The 12,304-nt window shown below is 44.4% G+C and overlaps 1 protein-coding gene across 1 annotated transcript in view; it reads right to left on the reverse strand.

Moving 5' to 3' along the window:
• PROM1 (prominin 1) overlaps positions 1-12,304 on the reverse strand; it is a 90,897-nt gene that overhangs the window by 7,512 nt on the left and 71,081 nt on the right. Inside the window, exons 13-21 of the mRNA XM_030864272.2 lie at positions 10,436-10,559; positions 8,756-8,859; positions 6,414-6,498; positions 4,733-4,879; positions 4,003-4,074; positions 2,905-2,997; positions 954-1,007; positions 236-316; positions 64-132 (exon numbers count right to left, since the gene is read on the reverse strand). Coding sequence (XP_030720132.1) covers positions 64-132; positions 236-316; positions 954-1,007; positions 2,905-2,997; positions 4,003-4,074; positions 4,733-4,879; positions 6,414-6,498; positions 8,756-8,859; positions 10,436-10,559 — 829 coding nt within the window. The remainder of the gene's footprint in view (positions 1-63; positions 133-235; positions 317-953; positions 1,008-2,904; positions 2,998-4,002; positions 4,075-4,732; positions 4,880-6,413; positions 6,499-8,755; positions 8,860-10,435; positions 10,560-12,304) is intronic.

The following is a 12,304-nucleotide window of genomic DNA, read 5'->3' on the forward strand; positions in this document are numbered from 1 at the left end:
ATTCTAGAAAATGACTCTCCCAAGACACAGCCCCCTTATGTTCATCAACGATAAACCACTTACAGAGATTTTGACCCACTGCAGATAATGTTCAAAGTAGCTGATTATCGTATTCCCATACTTCTTACTTTCCTGGAAAGACATCAAAGAGTAATAAAGCCATTAAAATGACTCTACCATCCTCTGTGATCATGCAGTTATGGTCACACACCCACTTATTGGCATAACCACTTACTTCAGCAATAATTGTGGAGATTCGGTTTGTGAGGAAGTCCTGAGCAGAATCCAAAAAGCGAATGATATTGGCCACTTTCACCTGGAAAACACAGCAACGGTCGACACGGTATCAAGTGATAAAAGAATTTCATCAGACAGTTTGCATATTGATGCGAGTACTGTTAACTCAGCCCCACACCCCCATGACTTGCTAGTTAAGACTCTACTAGCTGTTCATGATTGGTGACACCTTCCCTGGCTTGGCTTCCCGGGAGACATTTCTCCAAAGAAGACATACAGATGGCCAACACCGTCCCCACCCCATGACGATGAGCTTGGCTCTGTGACTTGCTTTGGCCAATGGCGCACAGATGGTGGGTGGCACTGTACTGGTTTTCTAGTGAGAGTGAAAGTTTGTGTGTGGAAGGCACTGAGATTTGGAAGCTGTTTGTCAAGCAGAATTATCTCTGTAAAAGTGACCGATGTACCACCTACACTTGCATCCTACACATCCAAAAACAGCTTTCTCCTGTGTACGTAACATGCCAGGATGCGGTCTCCATTTACAGAAGTCCTTGTAGAAAGGAGAGGGTGGGAAAACCCAATTTGGTGTTTAAAATGGGTGGATAACTGAGACTTGATTTTACTTAAAGTACCTGCAAAACCCAACATCTCTGAAAGTCTGTGTGTGCTTTTGTAACAAGACCCCAAGACAGAGAAAGAAAACAAATCCTTACCCCCAATCCACTGCTTTTCTGTTGAAGCTCCTTCAATTTTTGGTGCACAGCACTCTGGTGAATAAACACAGATCATATTTCCGGACCTGTAACGTGAAGCTGCAAGATCACATGCTTTGTATCCCCCCAACCCATAAGTCACTCATCAAATCCGACTTTACTCTGTAATAGTTTCATTCGAGAAAAAACAACAGACACGAGGAACAATAAGCACCTCACGTATTTGAGTATAAGAAAAGCTGAAGAAGAAAATTGGGATACATATTCTAGAGCTTCAATGGGCAGCACACCACGTGTAAGGTAGCCACAAAGCTCTTCTGAATCAGGTTTGCTCAAAGTGGCAGGCATTGTTTACAGTAAAACCTGTTCAACAAGAGTGGCTTAATTTGCATGGTTTAGATGAGGAATTGGCAAACTTTATCGGTTAAGGACCAGATAGTAAATACTGTAGACTTTGTCCTAATCTCTCAACTTTGCCCTTGTAGCCAAAAGCAGCCACAGATCATCTGTCAACTAGGTGGGCCTGGCTGTGTTCCAGTCAAACTTTATTTGTAAAAACAGGCAGCAGAGGAATTCCCTGGTGGTCCAGTGGTTAGGACTCTGAGCTTCCACTACTGGGGACCCAGGTTCGATCCCTGATCAGGGAACTAAGATCCCGCATGCCGCACGGCGTGGCCAAAAAAAAAAAAAAAAAAAAAGTAAGTAAATAAATAAATACAGGCAGCAGGCCGGAGGGGGCCCACGGGCTGCAGTTTTCAGGGCCACAGTTTGCTAACCTCTGGTTTAGATTGTAGGTCACATCCACAGAACAAGTTGCCTAATTGTAGGTTGCCCCAACTCTGAAAAGGCCGAGGAGTCCTGTGTCTACTTGAAGGAAAGCATTTAAGGAACATGTCCACACCAGCTTAAAATGTTAACATATTTGTGCTAGGCATAAAGTATAGCAGAGAGAGAACTGTGGGGAGTGCAGCACACCATGTAAGAAAATTGTAGAGGAGGATTTTGTGAATACTCCACTGAATTAGAAAGGCAGGAGGAAAAATGAAGAGAGAGATGGTAAACACTAGTTCTAGAAGATTCTGAAGGTGGAGTCAAATGGACGAATAAGCTTCTTCAAACCTCAGCAGGCTGACTCTGTAACCTGGTTCCCACGCAGTCTTCCCCTTGACGACTGCAAACATGACCCTCCCACATGCAAGCATAGTAATAATGGCTCCTTTTTGCAGAGTCCCTCTGGGAGGTCAGATCCTTCATGTCCAAGAGCCAGCTAACAGTGAGGCAAGGACGCTTCCCACCATTTTTAGATGAGAAAACCAAAAGCCACAAGACTTCGGAGAGGCAGAAGCAAGATTTGAAATCAGGTCGACCTGACTCCAGAGCCCATGTTCTTTCTCTGTTACAAACTGCCTTTCTGGCATTGAGGAAAGAAGCCAGAAGGCCGAGAGGAAAGAAAAGACAGGAAGAGTGAGAAAGCTGGACAGAAGAGAGGGGCAAAGGACATCGGAACAGGGAGTAGAGCTAAATGAACGTGGAAAGAAAGGGCATCGCCTGGCCTCACATATTTCATGGCAGGGTGTGAAGACAGAGAGTTTGATAATAATAAACTAAGTTAGAGTGAGTCCAGCACTTCAGCTGCTGCATGGCTTAGGGGAGCCTGTTTAAGGCCATGGAAACGAGAGAAAAACAGAGGAGGCAACCACATTTTTAAAATAACGCCTTTTTCCACACTCAAATGGAAAAAGGCAACAAAGAGGCAGAAAATCTGTGGTGAAAATTGAAAATGTGTCCTCTTCAAAGCCCAGCTACTATCATTTATTTAAAAAATAGCTCAGTTTCTTAGCCTGAGGTCAACCAACTTTGACCTACGCGCGACATATCAATATATCATCAGGCTAGGTGAAACAGAGTTTGCCCAGGTCACAGCGAAATATCAAAGGTTGTTGATTGTTACCATTAGTTTTTGCAAAGGAATGATTTCGTCACGATGAATATTTCTTAAGATTCCTGCATTATTTTTCAGGGTCTGTTTCAAATTTCCTGGGGGCTACAAAGAGAATAAAGTAAATAAATATTAGTACCTGTTTCCAGACTCTGGAGCGCTCTCTCTAATCAGGACAGAAGTATGCAGCCCTTCTTATATGATGACGAACTTGGAGGGACGGTGCCAAGACACCCTCCTTCAAACCATGAACTCTCAGCAATAACCCGCCCGCATCGGTTCTTTCTGAGTGCCTGAGGCTGCCTTCTCTCTCTCTCTCTCTCACTTCACCATAATAAAGCCACTGTAAAGCCGCTTTACAGTAGCTATAGCTCCATTTTACAGATGAGAAAACCAAGGCTCAATCAACTGAGAAATTTTATTTAACCCACACTTAAATCGTTTTTAGTATAGTAACGTCTAACAAGCGTTACTACTGCCTCCATTTAACAGATGAGGAAACTGAGGCACATAGGGGTGAAATATTGTTTCTAAGTTCCCACAGTTAGGAAGAGGCTGACTCAGGATTTAAATCCTGGTCTTCCCCCAGAGTCCAGGTCTGCCGCTTTGTGAAAGGGACCAGTTACAGCCATTAGTCACCAACCAGCAGAGAAGCTGGTAATGGGGAAGCTTATGGGGCTTGGATGGTGTCTTTGCCCTCCCTTATCCGCTCATTATTGGCGATGCAAAGCACCAAACGGGATGTCCCTCCCATGTCCTCAGTTACCATTCCCTACATTGCAAGAAAATGTGCGCACAGGTGTTTGGCAGTGGAGGGGTGGATGGAGTGAAAGCAGGTCCGGTGCTCAAGCAGTGAGGGCAGCAGCACCACGAGCAGAGGCTGGGAAGAGCCTGCACCCTGAAGCTGCCCTGGGAACCTTCACAGGCTCACGGACTGTGGCGCCATGTGGCAATGGCTGCTGATGAGAACTTTTAACATGCACAGAGCGGCGTGTTTAAACAAGGGTTACTTGTGGTACAAGGAACCTCTTCCCATAGCTTCTCTAAGGACGGTACTGACATTTCACATCTACGACAATGACAGCCTTGAGCCGGACCGTTTGAACTCACCAAATGGTTGGCTTTTACTTCTAGATCATTTGCAAATGATAAAAGATTCACTTTTGTGGGATTTTTCCCAGTCTACAAAAGAGGTATAAAAAGCTGTGTTATGGATATGGGATTTTTGAACCTTAACAGCATTTTAGTAAGCAACAGAGTGAACATGAGTCCACAACCATAAACTAAGGCTAGACACGCTAAGGCTAGACACATCTGCATTCTTGTTTATACACACAGTATTATTTGTATTCAACCATAAAGAGAAATAAAATACTGATACATGCTGTAATGTACATGAATCTCAAAAAACTTGGGCTACATGAAACGGACCAGTTAAGGTTATCAGACACAAAAGGTCACATACTGTATGATTCCATTCATATGAAATATCCAACATAGGTAAATTCACAGAAACTGAACAGAGTGATGGTTGCCAGGGGCTGGGAGTGGGAAATGGGGAGCAATTGCTTAATGGGATCGGGGCTTTCTTTTGGGGTGATGAAGGTGCTTTGGAACTAGATAGAGATGATAGTTATGTAACATTGTGATTATACTAAATTCTAGTGAAGTGCTCACTTGGTAAAAGAGTTAATTTCATGTTGAGTGACTCTCATCTCAATAAAAAAACAAAAATAAAAACAAAAAACTAACAAACAAAAAATATCATATATCTATATATATACACACACGATGCCCCAACTTTTCCCCAAAAGATCAAGTGCGAACATATGGGTCATACCGCAGCCATGAAGGCACCATAGTCTATTTTGTCTATTCCTGAAGAACTGAAATCCATAAGGTTTCTTCTTCCTGCCTCATCCAGCAGAACTATATTGTCAATTCTTATATGCATATTTTCAAAATTATTATTTATGTTTCCGGTATGCTGCATAATAAAAAGGAAAGATATAAATAAATCCACTCTTCTCCAAAAACATCACCTACTTAATGCTTTAAAAGAGCAATAAAATTACACTGGCCAAAACAAATACACATGTACCTGACTGGCGTTTCTTCCCGGTTCTCTTCTCTCCCCTCCCATTCCTTCCCCGCCTCCCTGCCCTATGCCAAGCACTATGTGAGGAGGTGGAATGCCAAACAAAATCATATTGCATCTCTACCCTCAAAGATCTCAAAGGGAAGAGGCAGTGTCGTGATAAAGGCACATGAAATGCATTGGGACACCAGGGGCAGAGCCTTTCAAGGCAGGAGGCTGGGAAGGGCAACAGAGAGGAGGTGACTTCTGAGCAAGTCTTGACAAACAGAGATGCTGAAAGGGGCTGGGCAGGCTGCTTTCCAGGGGAAGGAGGCAGCATGCACTGGACTTGGGTAATAGAGAGACTTGAGATCAACGGGAACGTGGTTCATGACTTGGGGCCTCTCCCACCCTACTCATCGTGGTGCACCAAGAAAATGGCACATGGCATAATGAGCAAATGAGTAGAGGACATCGATTAGGGCTTGCTTGCAACGTTATATTTTATTTATAAATACACGCAAGCTATATTTACGGAAGAGAATCCGAAATTTGTATACAGCTTTCAAATAAACCTCTTCACATCTGAAAATCATCAGGCTGTTGTGGCCTCATGGCAACCCTGGAAGCCTTCTGTGATGCCTCAGTGGGTAAGCCATGGGGTTTGGGGGACAACTTCTCCCCTTGATTTTCCTCAGTAATTGCTTCTATATCGGAAGCCCAGAAGAAGCAAGGTTCCTTAGATTCTCTCCTGCACAGCTGAGAAGGCCAGAAGGCCTCTAGGTATGAGGGAGTGGACACAGCCTAGGCTAAGGGTGCCCTAGGCCTGGGCTGCTGAAGCCCCCTTGCCCCTTCCTCCAGCCAGTGTGCTCTACAGGGATCTCTCCTTGGAGTCTGAACACTCAAGGCTTGGGTGCTGGTCTGGGCAAAGGAGGAGGAGAGGTCATTCATTCCCTCTGTCCCTTCCATCCTTGTTGCCACTCTGTCTCTTGCTAAAGGCCTATCTGGGAGCCCTGGGGCCACAGCCATCATTCATAAGGAGTGAGGACTCTGTGGGCCACGGTTCTTGTCCCCACTCAGGGATGTGACAGAAAAGGATGGCTGGTCTGGGAGAGTCAGTATCCCTGGGAAACAAGTGGGGTTTGTGCCTCCAGGAACAGGGACACTCAAAGGATAAACTCTTTCCCTGTGAAGTGTCTGCAGGGACGCCCCTGGAGAGGATCTTCCATCATCTGCTAAAGAAACTCATGCCTCAAGAAAGTCAACTGGTCGGGGGTGATGCAAATGTTTTGGAATTAGGTAGAGGTGAGAGTTGCATAGCCTTGCAAATGTACTAAAGTCACTTTAAAATGGTTAATTTTTATCTTATGTGACTTTCATAAAAAGAAAGACAACTGAATTTAGTAAAGAAATGTTAATTTTCTGATTGGTTCTAATTACTCACCTCTTTAATGCTGAGATGTTCACTGATATTGTAGGTGTTCTCTAGCTTAAGTGTGGCATAAATGCCTTTATTTTCTTTGCAATCACTGAGGGAATAAACAGAGAAATCAGGATCCAGAAAGGCAGTTGTGGCTACCTCTGTCCACTGCTAAGGTTGGAGAGAAAGGCGAACTGTTCGTCTTTGTTTAATCTGTGACCACAGACGTGGCATCTGGGTGTGGACACAGAAGGCCACCACCAGTGGCTGCACGAACCCCCGGGTGCCCGCCGTTCCTCACTTCGTTCCCTGTTTTCCTAAATGTCCCATGTTTGCAACAGATACACTAGGACTGGTGAATACTACATCCTTCTATCTGTGTCCTTTGTGTTCTTTCCAGTGCTGTAATAACAAGTTTACAAATTGGGAAGAAATAAACTCTAATCTAAAAAAACAACAGATGTCAGAAAGAGGTAAGTTACAAAGCACTATCATTAAAAGATTTCATAAAAGATTAAAACTCTATCAAGCCCCTGCCAGACCATCTCCCTCCATATTTCCAGGGTTGAGCTTCACCTACTAAACCTAAGGTTGGACTAAGGGTAGGATGGAGATAGGGAGGGAGCAACAAACATCCAAACGGTCGGTCCACTTCGGCTATAAACCTAACTTGGCCTCACTTCTCCGTGCTTCTTTAAAATGTGACAAACGCTTCCTCGGAGGAGCTAAGCAGGGTGGCCTTATCTGATGCATATCCTTGCTACCCAGATGGCCACCTCCTGGGGCGCCTCTTCCTTGTGCAGTAGCCAAGGCCCTCCAGTCCCAAGGGATGCCTGGGAGAAGCAACTTTCCCACATCCCCAAGAGGTGGGATACTCCTCTCCAGGGAGCCCCAAGTGGGTTGGCATTGGAACAGAGAGTCTGATACACTAACCAACAGAGGTAAGACCAGAGAGTTCCACGGGAGCCAGAATCACAAAGAGCCGGCAGACCAGGCCAAGGAGCTCGGCCTCCTCTGAGCCTAGGGATGGATTAACTGTGCACAGAAACTCCAATGAATTGAAAATGTCTACCGAGAACATGCTGTTGAGAAGGCTCCTGTGACCCTCTGGGCAAAGCAGAAGACCACAGTTGATGACCATTGCCTGCCATGGAGGCGAGGTGTGAGTGATTGACACCTGTGCCGCTTGTTTGCTGTCTCATTCGCTAGAAGTGATGGGGAGCTGGTGATACTCAGATTACTATTGTCATCATCCCTATTGAAGCGACAGGAAGTGGAACTGCCCAAGATCACAAAGGCCCCGGTGGTAGAGCCAGGACTGGAGCCCAGGCAGCCTGACTGTACAGCCTGGATCTCCAGTTGCATTGCAATTAGCATGTCTGAGATTTGGACCTGACGAAAGAAATGTTCACATATTGAGGTCTCGGGAAGTCATTCTGGCTTCTACATGATTTAACTCAAATTTTATGCTAACTAAAACAAGCTGTTTGTGGCCTGTCAAACACACACTGTACATCGGCTTTAATTATGAAAGAAAAGGGTGCATTGACCAGAAGTAAAGAATGTCCATGTTAAAAATAAAGATTAAATATCTCCCTCCCTGGGACATCTATGTTGGTACTCCTTTGATGATAAGACTCCCTTCCCAGGTGCCAAGGCCACAGTGATTCATTGTGTATATCCTGATCTGTTTTTTTTTTTTTTGAAACCTTTAATGAATGTATCCCTGACTTGTTTAATGTTCTTTGTTCTGACAAGATATAAAACTATTCTGAAAGCCATGGTTCTCTGGAACAATTCCTCAGAGCTATCTGTGAGGCTGTCTCTGGGGCTATAGTCACCAGTTTGGCTCAGATAAAACTCTTTTCTATTCCTATTACAGACTGTTTATTGATTTTTTTCTTTTTCTTTTTTTTTTGCCACACCATGGCTTTCGGGATATTAGTTCCCTGACCAGGGATTAAACCTGGGCCCTGGCAGTGAAAGCGCCGAGTTGTAACCACTGAACCTCCAGGGAATTCCCATGTTTACTGACTATTTCCATCAACAGACCCATCCAATGAATTCTTGTTATATGGCATTTACTTGGGGCAGGGTGATTCTTAAACAAGAATGCATTTTAGGTCACTGTTACCAGTGAATTCTAGTAATTAAGACAGGGCGGCTTGGGACAGTACCATCCTAAGGCCTAGAAGGCTTTCAGGGAAAGGATTATCTTTTTGGTCTTACTGCTAAGACCAGAGAACAGCTTACTTCTAAAACTGGAAAGCTGACCGTTAAAATTAAAGACATGTTGAAAGCAAAATTCTCATTGTAAAAACACAACATTCTAAGTAGCAAAAAATGCATGATGCAATTACTTATACCTGTAAACTTGTTCAAAAGTGAGATGAATATCTGGTTTGTTAAATACCATGCCAGAGAGATAGTATTTCCAATCGGCATTTAGTAAATATGGCGTGTCCAAAACCTAGAACAAATTAAAAAACTTTTTTTTAAAGACAGTTTTATACTAACTTACATGCATATAATAAAATGAATATTCTGTTCAATATACGGCATCTGGGGGATTTTTATACCATGATTTTCCTCATTGACTTTCAACTTAAAACTAGAAAATAATAGCGTGATTGGAATAAAGATATCGACCACTGGATAGCATTAGTAGGAATTATTGGGACTACTTTTGGGGGGGAACACTTCATTCTAGTAAAATAAACACATTAGAAATGGGAGAAAAATAGATAATTTGATTCAGAATATCTAATAGAAAGCCATGAAGCAGTAGACCCAGATCTTCACTACTTCCCTCTAGACAAAAGGAATTAAATGGGGCACAATCTTTGACTTCATATTATGTATATTTAAGGTGGGCTAATTGGTACATGACTGTATATACACTTACGGAGTGTAAATGGTTTCAAAATATCCTCTATTTTTTAAGAATTCCTTTTTCACAATTTAACACAGTACAAAAGATGATGACACATCTGGTTTGATGTGTTATTATTATTTTTTATCAAGAGGCCAAATGGAGATAATTTGACAAATTATCCCGATTTAATTTTCTTCAACCAACTGAGTAATTAAAATACCACCACCACAACTGGTTTATTTTAGCAAGCATTCACCTGATTTTATAACAGATTTGAGGTGAAAAAATATATACAATAAAATAGGAAAACAAATATATTTTTAAAATCAGAATCTAGAGAAGAACACTGGAAAGCCAAAGTTAGAAGACAGACATGTAGATCAAAACTTCCTCATTAACTAATGAAGCTAAACTTGCACCTGGTGCCCTAGAGTGTGAAGTAGTTGGTCTTAGATGGAGAAAGTGAATTGCATTCAATTCCCAACTACCTCGTCAGATTTCCACCAGGGACAACCCTCAGCTATGAGGTGTGTCATTTATCAGTCTCTTTCACTTCAAATTTACGACCCTCAAACCATCTGTGTGGGCAACTGTCATCTGGGAAGTTATGTGAAAGGTCAGAAACCTCTTGAGGTATAGAAGGAACCCGGGAACTTATCCTCTGATGTTCTGCATTTGGGAACTACTGCTGAGGAGAATTGAATTCTCCCCAAATATTACAATCAACATTGACGAGCAAGGCTTAATTCCTGGTACTGATTTCACTTACGTTAAAAAAAAAAAAAAATACAGTTGACCCTTCAACAACATGGGTTTAAACTGCGAGGGTCCACTTATAAGAGGATTTTTTTCAGTAGTAAATACTACAGTACTGCACGGTCCAAGGTTGGTTGAATCCAAGAAAGGAGATATGGAGGAACCATGCATACGGAAGGCTGAATATAAACTGTATGCAGATTTTGAGTGCGTGGAGGGTCAGCGCTCCTAACTCCCTGTGGTTCAAGGGTCAACTGTACTGCCATATTTTTTTGCTCTGACAAATAGATGGAATCTCAACCTACTGAATATAAACCACCTGCTCATCGTTTTGCTCTCGAAGAAACCCACGAGAAAGGGGAAAATAAAAGTTTTGGCTCAAGCTCTTCATAATGGGCACAAAAACCATGTTTACCTGGAATAACATTTTGTTTTGGTAAGGTTCACAGACCAGTTTTTCCACATTTCCACCAACAACAAAAGTCAGAACCACGATGGTCATCAATAGCCAACAAAAGAAGAAACTGAATCCAACCCCGCTGGAAAAAAAATAGAAATAAAGTGAATAATTCTACAAGGAATTATTCAATATTACCTACTAGTACTTACTCATTCTACCTATTCAACGTATAAAATGACTTGGAGTCTTCAGCTTTCTGCAGGTTAAACGGGTCGGCCTACCGAGGGGTGCAGACAGGAAGTACCAGGCGCTTGTTTAGGGAACACGTAGGACTGAGTCCCTCGCCTGCTTGCAAGCCCAGCACGGTGGTTCAGACATGGGCTCTGGAGTCATTTGAGTGAACCAAGGCTTTCCAGTGAGGGAGGAGGTTGTAAGGCAGTGTCAATGAAAAAATGTTGCCTGACATCAGTAAACAAAGGATGTTGCAGCCATCAATCCATCACATTCTATCTGCCCCATCAGTGAGCACTGAGGGAACTCAGGATAAAAACAGGATGCCCACCATCAAGTCATCAGCTGCTGCAGCCCCCTTCCAACAGGGGCACCTTGAGAGACTCAAGATGAAGTGCAGGATGCTGACCCCAGATAGCTGAGGTGCAGGGCAAAGGAATGATTTCAGTGAGCCCAGACTCTTGCATCTTCCATACATAGAAAAGTGCTAAATTCCTTGACTTGGGATGTCTGGTTTTCTTTAATGAACAGTCACCTTCTGATGTTCCTACCACCTGGTCCTTGTTGCAGAAACTCTTCTGTATCCGGGCTCCTCCCTTCCCTCTATGGAGCAGTCCCTCAGAGAGATCTGAGAGGCTGCATCCTGGGCTTAAGTCCTCAGTTTTGTCTGCCGAATAAAACACAATTCTCAGCTTTCATGTTGTGCATTTTTTTCAGCTGACAGTAGGAAATGTACTCTTGGGAGTCTGAAAGGGGCTGACGTGGCTCTGCATCCAGAGAGATGGCAGAGAACGAGCAGTGAACGGCAGCTCGAGAGGCAGGTAGGGGCGAGCTGGGTGGGGCATGGGGGATGCAGGGAGGGAAAGCTATTGAAGACCTTTAAGCACCGGAGGAACACACCCCCATTTCTCTCTGAAGAAAAGCCCTCTTGGCAGAGTGTGAAGGGTGGAGGGACAGGTGCCCATGTGGAGGAGGATGCCACCAAGGAGGCTGCTTCTCGCCCTGGATGGTGGCCTGATGCAGCTGGCGGTGGTGGAGGGGAGCCAGCGGGTGAAAGAGGTGTGACCTGGGAGGCAGATGCAGCAGGACGCCCTGAAGACGTGCGCTGGAGGTGAAGGAAAGGGAGGGAAAGGGGCACCAGGGCTTGTCAGCAGCAGGGACAGGGAGGGCAGAGAAGATTGGCTTCTGGTCACGTTGCCTGGGAGACATCTCGGAGGACATGCTGTGGAGGAGTCCGCCAGGTGTTTGGAGCGCAGATGCCTGGGTTACAGACCTACTTTAGTGAGTCAGTGGCTTAGAAATGATGACTGATCCCTGGGGCTGGGGTTGGACGGAGAAGCAGCCTAGGACTGGGCCTGGGGGACCTCACCATTTGGAGAACAGATGGTGGAGAGAGAGACAGCAAACGAGACCAAGATGAAGGGTCAGGGAGGTGGGAAGGAGACCATGAGGGTGTGAGGTCACTGATGGGGTATGAAGGAGTGTTTGCAGAAGGACTGGCAGCTGTTCCAGTCACTGCTGTGAGGACACGGTCAAGAAGGACTCGAAGAAGTCCACTGTACTGGAGACACAGAAGTCACTGCTGACCTGAAAGTGGCCGGCAACGAAGCCACAGTGGTGTAGGCTGGGCAGGAGGTGGGAAAGCAGCAGACG

This window comes from Globicephala melas, chromosome 5 (genome assembly GCF_963455315.2).
Source record: "Globicephala melas chromosome 5, mGloMel1.2, whole genome shotgun sequence".
NCBI lineage: Eukaryota > Metazoa > Chordata > Mammalia > Artiodactyla > Delphinidae > Globicephala > Globicephala melas.